Raw genomic sequence first — 17,970 nt, 5'->3', positions numbered from 1 at the left:
CCAGATTTCTTTTTTGAGCTAGTATTACACTGTTTATGAACAGCCACTGATTCGCTCACTGACCTTGGGCAAGTTGTTACTATGACTCCACCCTCCTATCTGTAAAACCAGGATAATATGGAATTTAGAGTGTTGTTAAGAGGATCAATTGAGATCATACACGTGAAGTTTACATACTGGCTCAACAAATGTAGAGTGACAGGTGAACGACAGAACTCAAAGGAACTAGGGCAGAACTTTTGTAAACTTGCATAACAGAGAGATCTTGGGGGTTCCCTTGGCCCCACCCGCCCGCCCCACGAGGAGACCCAGGGAGCGGGCGCGAAGCCATACCTTGCGTTTCTCGGCCAGCAATTCCTCGTGACGGCTCGGCTGCATCTTACCTCCTAACTCGTCCCAAGCTGCAGCTTCAGCTCGCTCCGCCACGGGGCGCCCGCCTGCAGGGCCTCTGTGGGCTCAGCTAAGTGTGATGCGGAGGCCTGAGAGAGACGTCGGGTCTCCTGGGCAACCACATTAACTTCCGGTTTGGGGAGAGGCCGCGGTTGGCGAGAGGCCACATTTCCGCCACGTGATCTGCGCAGGCGCCCTGCGTGAGGGAGGGCGCGCGGCCGCAGCCTGCGGCGGCCGGCGCGTCTCGAAGTTCGACTCCTCCGCCCGGACTAGGGCCACCCCCGGGGAGGTGGCGCCAGCCGGGACCGCAGGCTCTGGAGGCACGAGGCCGGGGCAGGGTGCCGAGTTCCCGAGGCTCCGCTGAGAAGCCGAGCGGTAGCGAGACCGCTGCTCGGGAGCCGCCACGATGGAGCTGGAACTGGAACCCTGTGGGGCCGGGGCCCCGGCTGCCGGGCAGCGGCTTCTCCAGGCCGAGGCCCCGGCGGACAATGAGCCGGAGGCAGTGGTGGGTTCCCGGCGGAGCGGCCGGGCAGACAGCATGCTGCGCTGGTTCATCACCGTCCTCCTGTGTGCCGCCTTCCTGGGGCTGGTGAGAGCCGGGGCTGGAACCCTCCCAAACCGAGACGAGGGCAGACGTTCTGCAGAGAACGCGGCCTTCTGTGCTCTTGTCTCCGCCGCTTGCAGACTCCGTGACCTTGGGCTCATCCATCTGCCCGAGCCTCAGTTTTGCAGTCTGTAAAATGGGCACAATTGCGATTTTTCGAGAAATATTGTCAAGTGTAAAATAGATTTTCGTAATATATAATGTCATCCAGTTCCAGCAAACCTTTCTACCTCTCCTCTGTGGGGTCAGGAGAATGCAAGAGGGGTCGCCAGGTCTATAGCCGCTCACCCAACCCCCAAATTATTGCACAAAGCTGCTTTATTGGGTTCTTGTCTTCGTTTGACTGAATTGACCCCTTATTCTTGCATATGGGAAAATAGACCCAGACAGGAAGAGTGACTTTTTCGGACCACACAGCCGGTTAAGTGGTTGAGCCAGGAATGTTTCCTAGTCTGCCTATAATCTTATGTAAAACAAATTTTCTGATCCTTGAATGTTTTTCCCAGAACAAAGTGCAAGGCTAGTTTAGCCTTTTGCCAAACGTCTTGGCCGTCGTTTTCTGGAATAAGGCGGTTACTTTATTCCAGAAAACTTCCCTTAGTAGCTTGTCTTAAATATTGGGGTCTTGGGGAGTTGGGAGGGTGAGTTCTCTGAGCTGTCACTTCTGGCCACTTACTATCTTTCCCTGAGGTACAGTTGATTCTTAGAGTATTTGTATTCGAAGAAAAGTCAATGCAAACGCCGTTCCTCGTCCTGTTAAATAAGTTGCAGGTGGGACTAATTTGGTTACAGCGGGGGCACTGCCTTCCGTTCATGTATTAGTCGCTAACTCTGTGCCTGTGCCCGCGTCCTGGGAGGGGCTACATCCAAGCGTTTAGGGCAGAGTCGTGCAATTAGAAGCCCTTATTCTTGAAATGTAGACCGATTGGAAACATTTTTTTAAGTGTCCAAGGAATTTCCTGTGAAAGCCAAATGCAGCCCCTAATTTTTGCTAAAATTGCAAGTCTTTGAATAAAATTTCGTTTTTAAATCCGGTGCATGCAGGTGTATGTAATATTGTCTAAGAAAGCCTTACAGACGGTACCCCTGAGGCTTTGGTTTTCTTTGAAGGAAAGTTTAGATTGGGAAACGTTCAAATTGTTTCTCTCTTCATGTTTTATATGTATAATTTTAAAGAATGACCCTATGTACATCCAGCAGTTCTGCTGTTTTACCAGCATCAAAAATGGGATACTATTTTGATGGCTTGAAAACTTAAATTTTTAGCGTCACAATTCTTGTGTTATTTGTGCATGCAATGTGTTTCAGACTACTTAAAACTTTCAAAAACGTTTTTTAATGTTACATTTTACTGTCAATAGAAATACTGTAGTCTTTTCTGGTATTGTTCAAAAAGGAAGCCGAATTGCACCAAAAAGCTAAAAGACTTAATTTTTTTAAAGTTCAATTTGAGAGTTGTCAGGATGAGAAAAACCATAGGATTTGACACACCAGAAATAGTCTGTAGCTCTAGTAGTACTATTAGTAGGTTCATTATGAATTTAACTGTGGGACTTAATCTCGTACCGTCTGTTGAAGTCCCCTCCTCCCTTTTTAATAGTGAAAAAAGCTACCACATACATAGACATTATTTTATTGATTGTAAATAAAAACTTCTGTCTTTTTGAATTTTAGGGAATGAGTGTTGCTATACTGGGACCCACGTTTCAAGACTTGGCAACGAATGTGAACCGCAACATCAGCAGTCTTTCTCTGATTTTTGTGGGCCGTGCCTTTGGATACCTGGGTGGCTCTGTGATTGGTGGAGTTCTTTTCGACAGTATGAATCATTTTCTCCTTTTGGGTGAGTAAACGACAGTTTCAGCTTCTTTGAGACTTTCAAGGAATTTACAGTTTGCTTTAAAATAGGAAACATACTGGCTTGCAGAATGGTTGACAGCTTAAAAGTAGTGTTTAGACATCCTCACTGAAAGCCAGGTTCCTCTGCTGCCCGCTCTCATCTTGGCAGTTGCTTGGAATCTGGGCTGGATGCCTCTGGAAATTTAGATGAGTACTAGTGTGTTAGCGATCCTTAGCCCTCCTGACCTTCACTGCGGTCTAGATACCACTGCTGGATCACATGCCAGTTGTTTAAAGAGCTCTTGTTTGTCATTGTTTAGGGCAGATCTTCTGGGGCCATAGATGAGAATAAACTCCTCAGACCTGCCCAGACTAGACACTGGGCTGAGAACAAAGGTGGGAGGGGATTGTGGGTGAAATGATGAATGCTAAATTTTTGTCCCAGCTGCTGCTTGTGAATGATCAACTCAAGCCTCTCCACCTCACTCAAAATAGATAGCAAAGCTTTTAACTTACTCTTTTGGGGATAAATTGACATGTTAGAGAAAATCTGGGTGAATGTGGCAAAACTGCTTTGGAAATAAGGAGATAATTACTCTTGTTGACGAATGAGTAAATAATCCCTCTGATCTCCATAGTTGGTTGAAAGAATGTATTTCTTACATTTCCCTCCCTAGTCTTCAAACAAATCTGTTTATGCTGCATGCTCAGTTGATGAGTTGTGTCTGCCTCTATGTGCTTGCCATGGATTGTAGCCTGCCAGGCTCCTCTCTCCATGGAATTTTCTTGGCAAGAATACTGGAGTGGGGTGCTATTTCCTACTCCAGGGAATCTTCCTGATCCATGGATTGAACTTGTGTCTCCTGCATTGGCAGGCAGATTCTTTACCACTAGTGCCACTGTTTAATACATTTCTACTACAAACTACTATAGTAATTGCATTTAATTGTTTACCTTTATCTAAAAATCTCTTTAGGTTGTTAAAAAATAAATAATTTTTGAGCTATCTGGCTATAAAATTTTGCCTTGTGGTATAATTTATGTTTTGATTATTAGCAGTACTAGAAGTGTATTTATATTAGACTAGCTTAAACTTTATAGTTCATAAAGATGATAGAAGCTTTTAAATGAAATAACTTCATAGAAGCGGAACCTTTCCTCTATTCATTACTCAACTTTAATTTGACCTGTTTTGCATTTTTGAGAGTTTTTATGATGTTAACTTCATCTATAACCCTTTGCCATAAATAGTGTTTTTCATAGCTGACTTTGACCTTTCTTCTCAGGGGTGTCAATGTTCGCTACTACAGTTGGTCTTTATCTTGTTCCATTTTGTAAGACCGCAGTGTTACTGATCGTCATGATGTCTACCTTCGGTGTTTCAATTGGCATTCTGGATACAGGTTAGTGAGCCCTTCATTATCATCTCTGGGAGTAGCATCTTTCTACTAGAAAAATGGGATTCTCCAGTGGGTTGCCATTTCCTTCTCCAGGGGATCTTTCCGACCCAGGGATCGAACCCAGGTCTCCCACTTTGCAGGCAGATGTTTAACCTCTGCACCACCAGGGAAGCCCTAGAAAAAGAGCAGATGGTATTAAATTGTCACTTGCACTGTCCCCTAAAATGACACTGACCTACTGTGTTTTTCATGGGGTCTCCCAGTCAGTACCACCCTTCTTGCTAGGTAGAGTGCCCGTAGTGAATTCAGAGGGTTTTGTTCTTTGAGAGTTTGTTGATTTACAGTATCCAAAGAGGAGAGGGGCCCCAGTGTGGGTGATTACAGTGCAGATGAGCAGGCTTTCAGTCAGCCTAGGTCTTTATCATTGTAATGTGGCAAGAATTGATGAATAAATAGATGAAACCAGGTTTGGAACCATTATATGGCTGAGGAAACATAGAAGCAGCTCTCCCAACTTAAAATGCACTCTGCCTTTCAAACTAAGAAACCTGTGTTGTGTATTATTTCCCTTTTCTCTCAAAAGTTGCTGCCCTCGTGTGTCTTCATTTTTTAAAATGTCCTGAATAATGTATGTGACATTCGTTCATCCCTAAAGCCAACTTTCTCCGCCTCTTCCTTGGTATTTGATAGGTTGGAGAACTATTTTTTACTTTGGGCTTAATTTAGTTGTGAAATTACAGGATAGAATTGTATGTTTATGTGCAAATCTATTAAAAAGAAAGAAAAAAAATATCACACCTTGTGCTTCTCGTCTTCACCCTGCAGACGCCTAGACAGTGCGACCACAGGCGTTAGAAGGCATCCTTGTTACTTGCTCTTGTAACGGGCAGAATCCTGTCGTGGGCAGGCTTCTGAATATGGGTTTTGCGTCTGCTATATACATAAATAATTTTTCCTCAAGTGACTACTGATTTCCAGTATAGAAAAATTTGGTTATTTGGCTACTATCTGATGGTAATATATATTTAAAATATTTAGAAGTAAGTAAATAAAAATATCCTTCCCTACCCCCACCCCTCCTGTGCCTGGTATTATTGTTGTTCAGTTTCTAAGTTGTGTCCACCTCTTTGTGACACCGTGGATTGCAGCACACCAGGCTCCTCTGCCCTCCACTATCTCCCGGAGTTTGCTCAAATTCATGTCCGTTGAGTTGGTGATGCTATCTAACCCTCTCATCCTCTGCCGCACTTTTCTCCTTTTGCCTTCAGTCTTCCCCAGCATCAGAGTCTTTTCTGATGAGCTGGCTGTTCACATCAGGTGGCCAAAGTATTCAAAGCTGGTATTGGAACTGCATTGTAAAAAGCCTTGGGCTAATGTACTTAGCTCTAGGAGATAGGCTTTACTAGACTACAGAATTCCATTTGTGAGTGTGCGAGGTTCTAGTGCTCAGAGTTTCTTGGTAGTGTTGGTGAGTTAGAGTTGACTTAGTCATAAGGACTAATCGTAGAATTGACTTAGTTGCCATAGTTGATAACTTAGAATATTATAATTCTTGTGCCATGTAGAATATTTCTTTCTGATAGTAATGAACTGTTTTGTTTTTTGTCAAGTTACTATAATTAAATCATTCTCCATCTTTCATTGATAGGTGGTAACGTCCTAATCTTGGCCATTTGGGGGGACAAAGGAGCCCCGCACATGCAGGCCTTACACTTCAGTTTTGCCCTAGGTGCCTTTTTGGCTCCACTGCTGGCTAAATTGGCATTGGGCACGACGGTGTCTGCTGAAAACCACACAGAGGCTGACTTTAACCAATCTGCCTTCAACCAGTCACCTGAAGCTGACTCAGAAACTCTATTTGGAATACCTGATGATATGAATTTACTGTGGGCTTACGCTGTTATCGGTGCTTATATTTTTGTAGTTGCTCTCTTTTTTTTCGCTCTGTTTTTAAAGAAAAGCTCAAAGCAAGAAAAAGCAAGAGCATCTGCTCAGAGGTTTCGAAGAGCCAAATACCACAATACCCTTCTCTGTCTCCTTTTCCTGTTCTTCTTTTTTTATGTTGGAGCTGAGGTAACATATGGCTCTTACGTTTTCTCATTTGCAACCACCCATGCTGGCATGAAAGAAAGTGAAGCAGCCGGGTTGAACTCCATCTTCTGGGGGACCTTTGCAGCCTGCCGGGGCATGGCGATCTTTTTTGCTACATGTTTACAACCTGGAACCATGATTGTGTTGAGCAACATTGGCAGCCTGACTTCATCTTTATTTCTGGTCCTTTTCAACAAGAGCCCAGTTTGTCTCTGGATAGCAACTTCAGTGTATGGGGCCTCAATGGCAACCACGTTCCCCAGTGGAGTATCTTGGATTGAGCAGTACACGACCATCCATGGGAAAGCTGCAGCATTTTTTGTAGTCGGTGCCGCCCTGGGAGAAATGGCTATTCCTGCAGTAATTGGAATTCTTCAAGGCAAATACCCTGATTTGCCTGTAGTTTTGTACACCTCTTTGGGGTCATCAGTAGCCACTGCTGTTTTATTTCCTGTGCTGTACAAATTAGCCACCTTGCCGCTTGATCGTCAGCGAAAAGAACACAGGAAAAGTGAGGACCAGAAAGCTCTGCTTTCTACCTCTGGGCTCAATGACTATGAGGAAGAGAATGAAGAAGATGATGCAGAAAAATGGAACGAAATGGACTTTGAAGTGATTGAAATGAATGATACAATGAGGAATTCTGTAATAGAGACATCTAGAAATATTTTGATGGAGCCTACAGCTGAAGTTCCTAACCATTCCTACTCAAATGTGTTAATGTTTGAATCCTCTCCAGTTAATACTGGCAACTCCCCTGTGAATTACCTTGCAAGAAACCAGGACAAAAGGGACTAATGTGTTGAGAGGATGGATTATTTGCTGACTCCTCAAATAGTCACCAGTTCGCCAGTCAGAGCAAAGCATAACATATTTGCAACAAGCTTTGAGGATCACAATTTCTAGCTCTGAGTATAGCAAATGCTAAAAAGTTTTGAAATGTTCTGTAATGCCCAGAGCCTTTCGCAAAGAACCAGTGATCTCATACAGCAGGATCCTGTTGTAAGGCTAGTGTTTGGTGGCATTTGACTGATTAGGTAATATTTTATGGCTTTCACCCTTCCTCAGAGCATGCAGAGAAGGCATTTGTTTTTGAGAAGTTGGGTGTGCCATTCAGATAAAGCAGAACCATTCAGTAGTTGAATCGGTTAGCCAAACAAATTCTCCGTCATCAGTATTCTGCCAGGGAAGTTGAGAATCATTTCATAAAGAGACATCTTTGAAAATGGACAGAGATTTCTATTAATTGTTTTACTCTGTAGTGTTGGATTAAAAATGGTAATTACTGATGTTTTCAGATTTTTATGAAGAGAGCAGAGAACAGGTCCTAGAGACCTGGCTTCAAACCTCCAATGCTGCTTCCTAGTCTGGCCCTGTACTCAGTCATCTGACTTATGTAGGCCTTGTTTATCTCATCTCCTGGTCTGGGTCTCTAATGAAAGTGAGATGACTTTCAAATGGGAATCCCTCATTTTTACAGTTTGTGCAAGATGTCTGTCAGAAATGAACATAAGTGCCACTACATTCGTCATTTCAAATCAGAAGTGAAAAAAAAATAAATAGCTTTAAGAATGTGCTACTGATTAAGAATAACGTCAATTTAAGAGACTCAGTATTACGCTATTTGAATAATTCTGAGGAATACATTTTTAGCACTGTATATCATTGATTCTGAGATGCACCTTTTTTTCACATTTTTAACATCTCTGAAATCAAAGTATGTGTTAAAATCAGTGATCATTTAATGTGACAAAATTGAGTTTTTCCCATATACTTCTATAAAGTAATGTTGCGTTTTAACAATCAGTGTCTTAATTTCAGTGAACACAGTGATTCATTCAATGATGGATATTGTACTATTTTTACAGACATTTTAAGAGAAGTTATTTTTATATGCTCATTTTCTCTGTGTTCACACAGGATTTGGAGATGCCTTGTTGCAGTTTTTAAAGCTGTTTCAGAGTTGCTATGTTAGTAGTACGGCTGTGAACCGGGTCTCTTGTGGTCCTTTGCTTCCCTCAGTGACAATCTGGGAATGAGTCTGCTGTTCCAGGAGTTACTCCTTATTGAGTCTAGTTGGTAGTCACGTTGGAAGCACTGTAAATTAGACTGCTAATTTAATTTACCATGAGACACCATCTTTTCCAGCGATTGAAATACCTGTGTCAGGCCTCTGGACCGCCTCTTTCCTGAGTTTGAAATATCTGGGAAATCAAAGTAATGATTTGAATGTGGCTTGGGGGCCTAAGAGGGATCGTGAGCATGGCAAATCTGGCGTGGGGTATCCTTTGATAAATGACTGGCATTGATGACAGATTTCGCTCACTTCTTCTTAGCACATTTTGTGCTGAATAATACCTAATTTCTACTTGGTTGCAGTAGGTCTGCTTTTTAACTAATTTCTGTAAATTTGCCTTTGTTTTTTCGTAAGTGGAAAATAGTACCTTTCTCTACCACTGTCCATTATTGGTTCATTTTAACAATCTGACAGTTTTGGAGAGGGCTGGTGGAGAAATTAACAGTGAAAAGCCTATTCTTCTTGCTCTCTCTATTCTGTCCTTTTCTCTTAGCTAGAACTTGGAGATGAGGTCTGCTCCACTTACTGCCCTTTCTCAGGTTGTTGGAATGTAGGCAGTAGCAACTATTTGGCATCTGGGTGGCTTGCCAGAATAGGGATTCAACCTGTGGCATCGACATTTAAGGGGTAAAAGTGCAACTCAGGGAAAGAAGGGAATAAGAACGTGATAGAAAACTTGGAAATCCACAAAAAATGCATTAGAATTCCACAAACCAAAATGTGAATGGCCATATGAGATTATAGGGACTGTTAAAGTTTGATAATGTATTTCCATATTGGAAAGATAAGACAGTACAATTCCAGGAATTAGCCTTCATCCTAATAATCAGTTCTTAGTTAAATGAGTGTCTGCCGATACTCAAGTAACCAATACCGAGGTTTTCTATTTCTGAGTAACAAATTATTGTATCACAAATTCAACAGCTTAGAACAACAGACCTTTTATTTCTTTAACCTCACAGTTTTCTTGAGTCAGGAATTTGGGCATGGTTTCACTGGGTTGGTTCTCTGCTCAGGATCTCATGGGCTGCAGTCAGGCTGTTGGAAGAGCTGTGCTTTGTAGAGCTTGGACTTCCCTTCTGTGCTGTGTGGTTTTTGACAGTAATTCAGTTCCTTGAGGTAGTAGACTGAGCTCTCCATTTTTTTTTTTTTTTTTCTGGCTGTCAGCAGGCACCTATCTCGATTGCTGGGACCTCCCATGTGGCCCTCTCATAGATCCTTTCGAAGCACGGCAGCTTGTTTCTTCAAAGCCAGCAGGAGAATCTCACTGGAGCCGACTGAGCTGGGGTTTTTAATTATACTGTGTAATCATGGGAGTGACATCCCGTCCCTTTTGCCAGATTTCGTAGACCAGAAGGAAGTCTCCGAGTCTGTCCAAACTCTAGGGAAGAGGCTAGTATATGGATGTATCTGATTACTGGGGGTCACCTTAGGGTGTGTCTGCTATACTCAAGTGTCTGCAGCACTCGAGGGAGCCAGAAAGCTTTAGCTGGGGAAAAATCCTTCAGTAGTCACCAAAAGTGATAATAGATACAACCCACTGAATGCTGTAGTGCAGGAATGGAAAACTCCCTATAGACCAGGCCAGTAAACCTAACTCAGGCTTTTTCCCTTGAGATTTTATTTTGTTTTCTTTTCCACTATACTTTTTAACCTGTTCAAATGCAGCTTAATATGAGGGAAATTCGTAAGTTTCAGTCTAATTGTATTTTTATAGTAAAGTCCAAGAAGACTTTGAGAGCATTTTTCAATCCCTGTTATTTTTTAAAGAAAAATCTTCAAAAAAAAAAATTTTTTTTATTATATATGAAGGTATAAAAAAGGTCATGGTAGAAGATTAGGGAAGTACCTAAAATTTTTAAGGGACAAATGTAAGTAATCATAATCCTAAATACCTAGAAAGTTCTTACATTTCTAGTCAGCTTAGTTTCCCAAGACAAGGGTAAAGGGGTAAAAAAAATTTCCTTCTTCCAGATAAAGTATCAGAAACAACTTGAATTTTATGTCTAGATTATATTGATACAACATTTAGTGGATTGGATTTTAGTTTGAATAGTTGTAATTCATTAAGAACAAGAACAGTATCAACACACCCCTGAAAAATGTGAGACCCAGATTCCATGTAAAATGATTTTGTTTCAAGTAGATTTATTGAATAATCAGGATAGTTTTCTCATAACCAGAACTTTTGTATTATTATAGCAATGTAGCATTTAATCCTGCCACTTAAAAATTATTACTAAAATAGAGCATAAAATTCTTAGTGAAAGTAGATATATTCTTCTGGGGTCCCTTGTGTTAGGTGCCCTAGTTCGTAATACGTATTTGTAATGTTTTGTTGTGAGTGTGTGTGTGTATATATGTTTGTATGTGGAGCCCACAGATGCTGTGTGTGTCTGACATTTTCTTATAGTATGGGGATGTAGCAGGGGTAGAGGTGATAGGGAAGGGATACAGAAAAGCTTACTGTGTGATTTCAAAGTTTGTTACAATTGTTCTTTTAATTGAAATTTTTATGAAAGTTATTGTCGATTTACATGTAGTTGTATGCAATGTTTTTTTTTCCAAACTTGCTGAGTGAAGAATACTTGCTCAGTCTGGAAAGAGAAAAATAGACTGGTGCTTCTCATACTTTAATGTGCATTAGAATTGCTTCTTAAAATGCAGATTCTAATTTAGTTGGACTGGGTTAGGGACTGAGATTCTTCATTTCTAACAAGCTCCTAGGTGCTGTTGGCCCATGGGTCGACCACACTTTGGGTAGCAAGGTCCACTTTTTGGGAATTTAAATTCTTGGCTACTTCTTTTGGGAATTTCATTTGTTTTCTTTTGGCTTTTCTAAATCTGACCCTAAATCTCTGGGAGTCTAGTCCCCATGAACCCCCTCCACTTGTATATGCTATTCCAAGACTGAGTTCTCCTCAGTCCTCTCCATCTGCTGCGTTAGCTGTTGAATATTTATTTCACATGTTATCGAATGCCTCCTGTTTGGTAGTTCCTGTGGGAGATACACACTGGTAAAAAGAAATTTCCTGCCTTCATGGAACTTACCTCGAATGCAGTACATTGGCCAGTGGCTGTCATGTGTAGATAGCACAGGTCCAATGGGAGAAACAAAGCATCAAACAAGTCATTGCACAAGATTTTCCAGGAATGTTTTATTTCCTGTTGTTCTAGAGATTGATTAACTACTATCTGGAGTCAGAAGGTTGTGATAGATACCTTGTCAAATGGCGTAGTATAAATTATGGCATTTAAGAAAGACCTGGTGATCTGCACGAGAAGGTTTTGGTTTCCTTGGGTATAAAAGAAGCAAACCAAAGCTAGTGACTTGGTTGTCAGAAGGAATATTTAAGCTCTTTCCTTTAATGCACTTTGGCCAGTTGGCACTTGAACTAGGTTGAACTTGAGTTGGATTTTTATTTAGGTTTAACTAGTTTCATATTTAATGGTTTAAAACTGTATAGCACTGAATTTTTACAATCAAAGAGAACTGTTCTTTATTTTCCAATGTTTTCCTGTGGTAATTGTAATTATGTCTTCTCTTATCCTATATTTCTGCCCTTTTTATTTCTTTTAATTCTTCAACAACAAGGAGGATCCCTTAGGTTCTTGCACTGTGACTATTGATTCTTGTCTCCTGTCTTCCTTTTGACTTATATTTTTAATTGCAGAATGCCTCAGTTTCTGATCTTTAAATTATTGCAGCTTGCCTTTGATGCATTTGGTAATGTTAGTTAATGGATGGCCTGGAGGAATGTTTTGAAGTTGTAAGATGACATGAGTAGCTTAAGGGGTTGGGCTTTCTAGCTTATTGTGACTAATAAGGTGCTTTCTTTTTTTTTTTAGTCCTTTTTAGTTGTGATAAAATACGCATAACAAAATTTATCGTTTTAACCATTTTTAAGTGTACAGTTCAGTGGCATTAAAGGCATTCTCATTATTGTGCTATAGTCACTGCGATCATCTGCAGAACCTTTTTAATCTTGCAAAACTGAAACTCTAAATCCATTGAATGGTAACTCGCCAATTCCACCCTCCTCTCAGCCCCTGACAACCATCATTCTACTTTCTGTCTATGAGTGTTTGACCGCTCTTAAGTACCTCATACAAGTGGATACAAACAGTATTTGTCCTTTTATGACCAGGTTATTTTATTTAGTGTAACATCCTCAAGGTCCATCTTGTTGCAAAATGTGTCAGAATTTACTTTGTAAAAATAACGAATACTCTGTTTGTATGCATATTTTGTTTACCTATTTATATGTTGATGGATACATGCTTTGCTTCCACCTTTTGGCCGTTGTGAATAATGCTGCTATGAACATTGATGTACAAATATCTGCTTTTTAAATTTTTAAATATTTAAGTATAGTTGATTTTACAATGTTGTTTCAAGTGTACAGCATATTCAGTTGTATGTATATTATATAAATATGATATATATAAATACATACATGTGTCTGTGTTCTTTTTAGACTTTTTCCCGTGTAGATTATTATGAAATATTTAGTTCCCTGTGCTATACAGTAAGTCCTCTAGTCTCTGCTTTTCATTCTTTTAGGTATATCCCCATAAGTGAAATTGATGAATCATATGATGATTCTAGTTTTAATTTTGAGGGGTGCTTTATTTTTATTATTCTGCTTAGATAGTATTCTAATCCACTAGGAAGAGGGAAACACTTAGTATCACTTCAAACTCTAGGCAGGCTTTTGGTGCATGCTAATTAGCTTAGTGTCACACACCCTGAGGAAATGAACATGAATGTCAGGTATCTACCTCACAGTTTTGTTATTTCTGCTTCCAATCTTTGTTCGGTCACTGAGCGTGCACTGAGAGCTTACTTTGTGCTAGGCTCTGTAGACTAAGTATTAACGAAACTTCCTCTCCTGTCGTTGGAGTACCAAGTGTCACTCTCATGTATTTTGGGATTTGGAGCCCCGTTTCCTGCTAAGTGGCCGGTCTCGTGTCATGTTCTTTGGAAACACAGAGACTCCCCCTGGCCACCTTGAAGGGGCAGTGTGTGGTCAGGGAACCATGGGCTGGAATGGGCCCGGTGCTGGGGCCAGGCTGCTCTCTGCCTGTTTCTCAAAGCAGCTCTGCCTGTCAGTGGAACTTCTCCCTGATCCTCCTCCCTTAGGCCCATCCTCTGTATATCTCTCGTCCAAATTCCAGAGCTTGCCGGAGTCCCGCTCCAGCAGCTGGGGGATCAGCCTGAAGGGATGAGCGGTGTCGGCGGGAAATGGTGTAGCCTCTGACTCAAGGTACGGGACTACATGTTTATTTCAAGCATTAGGTTCTCTTTTATACTTCTTCAAAAGCATTAGGTCAGAGGTTCGACATTTTCAGTTCCCCCTCACCCAGATTGTTATCTCATTGTTGCCCTTCAAACAGTTCCTGCTTCAGCGATTCTCTCAGAGTTGTGTTTTCTTGTGATCACATTGTAACGCATGCTGATGTCTGGGCTGCCTACCACATGCCTCAGTTTATTTCTTATCTTTTAAGATCCTGCTTGTCCCTGGTATCCTAAGCTCTAGGCTTCTAACTATGCTTAATTATTCTTAAACCCTAAACTCAGCAAACTTCTTTTGCCATAAACATTTCCCTCACAAAGAGGTCTCAGATAACAATCTTTCCCATGGCCTCAAGCTGCGGCCTACATGCTCATCCTGGGACATTCTTTGCAAAAATCCTTGAACAAATGTCAACGGTTACTTTATAGATTATTTTCTGGGCACAACTGCAGAAGACTTTGTGCGTTCTATGCTTCTCTCAAGAACATTAAGCACCTTAATATTCTTTCCAGCCAACTCAACCAAAGAAAGGAAAAAAGAAGTCAGAATCACAAGAGCTAACTCCTTCATCCCAGGTCCGTGCCTGCGGAATGAGGAGAGGGGGCTGGGGCCGTGCCTTCATTTTGTCAGTAATGCCTAACGTGGCTCCCAACACACAGAGACTCCCCCTGGCCGCCTTGGAAGAGATAGTGTGTGGTCAGGGAACCATGGGCTGGAATGGGCCCAGTGCTGGGGCCAGGCTGCTCTCTGCCTGTTTCTCAAAGCAGCTCTGCCTGTCAGTGGAACTTCTCCCTGTTCCTCCTCCCTTAGGCCCATCCTCTGTATATCTCTAGTCCAAATTCCAGAGGAAACCTGTCTGACTGACTTGAGTAGCTGCTCTTGTCCTTTCTGGGCAGAGCCTGGCCTTAGGAGCTGTTGACTAGCCTGTTACTTGGCCTCTCTTGGGTCAGTGCCTGTTGCCCCCATCCAGAGAGTGGCCATCTTGACACTTCTCTCCCTGCTGCTCTGACACGGGCACTGTTACAACCAAAAAGGAAGTTCCCCTGTCTGCTCTGTACCTGGGGTAGTGCTGGGTTTATTGGATATTTGCTAGCAGATGCCCGAATGGCATATAAATTGTCAGGCTCTAGGCAGATGGTCCGGTTCATGTTTTGAATTGAAATTGGAAAAACAGTCACAAGTAATGGTAGATCTTTTTTGAGGAGCTTATTAGACAAGGTTGGTAGTGAACTGTATGATTTTTGTCAAGGACAAAAGCTCTCTCTCAATAGGGTAGCATGTGTACTTAAGAGAGATAAAAGAGGATTCCCAGTTTGCAAGAGATCTTATTAAAGCTCTAATCTCTGTGAACCAGAAAAATTTCCAAGTCTAAACATTTTAGTTATTTAGCAGGTATCTACTGAGCATTTGGGCTTCCCAGGTGGCCCTAGTGATGATAAGCCTGCCTGCCAATGCAGGAGATACAAGAGATGCAGGTCAGATCCCTGGGTTGGGAAGATCCTCTGGAGGAGGGCACGGCAACCCATCCTAGTATTCTTGCCTGGAGAATCCCGTGGGTAGAGGAGCCTGGTGGGCTGTGGTCCATAGGGTCACAAAGAGTTGGACATGACTGAAGCAACTAAGCACGTGCGTGCTAAGCATTTACTGTGCTCAGTAATCTGCTGCGGGAATATAGCAGAGGACAAGCCAGGTGGGATCCTTGCTGGCATCGAGCTTATGCTTTACTATTTCAAGTAAGATTTGCCATGACAGTCTTTGTTAGCTGAAGCATCAATAAAGCCTACTGTAAAGGGTTTTACTGGTTCCGGAACAGTCAGTATTGACAAGAGCCAGGCTCTTGTTTCCTTGGTGTATGTTTGTGTCTGTTCATTTCCAGTATTTTTACATGTAATCTCTGGAGTGATTCTTGATTTAGAGCTTTATAAGAAAGATTTAGCACAGTCCAGTTGAGGCGAATATAGTGAAAATCCGCTGGAGAAAGCGGCAGCAGGGGACTGACACCTCGGAAATTGTTCAGAGGAGCCAAAGGACACACTTCTGGTTGAACTGGAATCTTGGGTCACACCTTCAAACACCTATGGGTTAACTGGGCCGGTTCTCATTCACTTGAGAAGTTTCTTTCCTTAGGTGGGGATAACCGAGTTCTGGTCCTCATACTCTTTAGGCCTTTACCCGTAGTGAAGATAAGCTCAGAGACAGAAGCATTTAGGAAAGGAAATGTTTACCTCAAAGAGAAGGACTGGCTTGCTAAGTAGAAACACAATTATTTAAGGAAAAAAGCAACATGTACCAAAGTTTCCAGGTTTGCGTTAGTCTGTTCATAATGGAAAAGTAGTAACTCTCCCACGTTTATCATATTCATAGAAAGTGAAGTGAAAGTTGCTCAGTCGTGTCCGAGTCTTTGTGACCCCATGGACTGTACAGTCCGTGGAGTTCTCCACAGAATGCTGGAGTAGGTAACCTTTCCCTTCTCCAGGGGATCTTCCCAACCCAGGAATTGAACCGGGGTCTCCTCCATTGCAGGCAGATTCTTTACCAACTGAGCTATCAGGGAAGCCCACACATATTCATAAGAGGTCGTGACATATTCATATTCATAGAGATTGTGACAAGTCTTCAGAGAGCAGTGCAGCATAAGCCAGGGATAGAATTGCTTTGTTAGGAAGTCCAGGCTTATGGGAAATGTTCGTGGTTTTATTGTTTCTGAGATCAGAGCCAGTTAGGTGACCCTGTTACTTTAGTTTTATCTTGGTGAGGGGCAGAGGGAGTGTCTGCAGACTGTGATAAGGATATAGAAGCAGGGCAAAGTGACATTTTGCTTTTACATCCTCCAAAACCCATAAACTCCAGGATGAAAAACAGCCTGAAGGAAAAACTTAATTGCAGCTTGTATTCTTGTTCCCCTGGCCAAGAGATCAACCATTTTGCTCCAGTGTTTTTTTAACCGTAACTGCAGTTAGAATCAGCTAATAGTGTTCAAAATCTACTGATGCCAGCCTTTTCACTTAAATAAGAATTTAATTGGTGTGAAGTGGGGCCTGAGTGTTGATATTTTTGAAAGTACCCCCTAAAGTAATGTGTAATAGAGGTTGAGAACTGCTGCATTTATCAGTGCAGAACTGAAACTTCTAAACTTGTTGCAATGGTTTTAAAAGGGTGATTTACAGCTTGGTTACATCATGTTTCTTTTATGGATGCTTGAAATCCTGTGTACTTTCTATGAAGGAGAAGTGGAAAGGAAGAGCTCTCATATTTCATGTTATTGCCGCTGCTGCTTGGTCAGTTAAAGGGAGTAATCAGTACTGGTTGAAATTCTGTCCCCCCAAAAACCAAACCCAGCTCTTTTGGAAGTTGCCCTTCTAGACAGGTTTTTGCTAGTCACTTTTGATTTGGGGGGCTTAATGGAGGAGGAGTGGTAAACTTGTAGATTTATTACATTTGGATTTAAGCCTGCTCACTATTTATATAACTTTGTACAATGTAAAAACTTTAGTAAAATATTGATGTAAATAAACACTGATACTGCTTAAAGATAAAATTTGTGTCTTATTTCATGGATTTTTAGAAATGAGTTTGGTATCTCTCCAAAAGTTAGTCAAGAATATTTCTAGAGTTTAGATTATGAGTGCTCCAAAACGTGTGTGATAGTGTATTGGTTCCTAAAATGGGAATAGTATTTTATTTTCACTTCACATGGATATTTTAAAAATGACATCTAGAATCTCTGATGACATCTAACATTTTTGGCCCTTCAGCTCCTCTTAAGAAGTTTATGACATAATTGCTAACCTTAAAGTCCACCAAAGAAGCTATTCGGTTCAGTTGCTCAGTCGTGTCCGACTCTGCGACCCACGAATCGCAGCACGCTAGGCCTCCCTGTCCATCACCAACTCCCGGAATTCACTCAGACTCACATCTATGGAATCAGTGATGCCATCCAACCATCTCATCACCCTCTGTTGTCTCCTTCTCCTCCTGCCCCCAATCCCTCCCAGCATCAGGGTCTTTTCCAATGAGTCAACCCTTCGCATGAGGTGGCCAAAGTACTGGAGTTTCAGCTTTAGCATCATTCCTTCCAAAGAACACCCAGGACCGATCTCCTTTAGAATGGACTGGTTGGATCTCCTTGCAGTCCAAGGGACTCCTCCAACACCACAGTTCAAAAGCATCCATTCTTTGGGGCTCAGCTTTCTTCACAGTCCAACTCTCACATCCATACATGACTACTGGAAAAACCATAGCGTTGACTAGATGGAGCTGCAAATTTTACTG

The 17,970-nt window shown here is 41.9% G+C and overlaps 1 protein-coding gene across 1 annotated transcript; it reads left to right on the top strand.

The window, feature by feature from the left end:
• Positions 1–575: 575 nt before the first annotated feature.
• Positions 576–7,212, top strand: MFSD4B (major facilitator superfamily domain containing 4B). The gene is given in 5 exon segments (XM_069598112.1): positions 576–979; positions 2,669–2,837; positions 4,120–4,236; positions 5,882–7,092; positions 7,094–7,212. Coding segments are annotated over 5 exon segments (1,737 nt in total). The 5' UTR covers positions 576–796; the 3' UTR covers positions 7,151–7,212.
• Positions 7,213–17,970: the final 10,758 nt, after the last annotated feature.

The sequence above is a fragment of the Ovis canadensis genome, chromosome 8, assembly GCF_042477335.2.
Source record: "Ovis canadensis isolate MfBH-ARS-UI-01 breed Bighorn chromosome 8, ARS-UI_OviCan_v2, whole genome shotgun sequence".
NCBI classification, from domain to species: Eukaryota; Metazoa; Chordata; class Mammalia; order Artiodactyla; family Bovidae; genus Ovis; species Ovis canadensis.
This window is presented reverse-complemented; position numbering and strand designations above follow the sequence as displayed.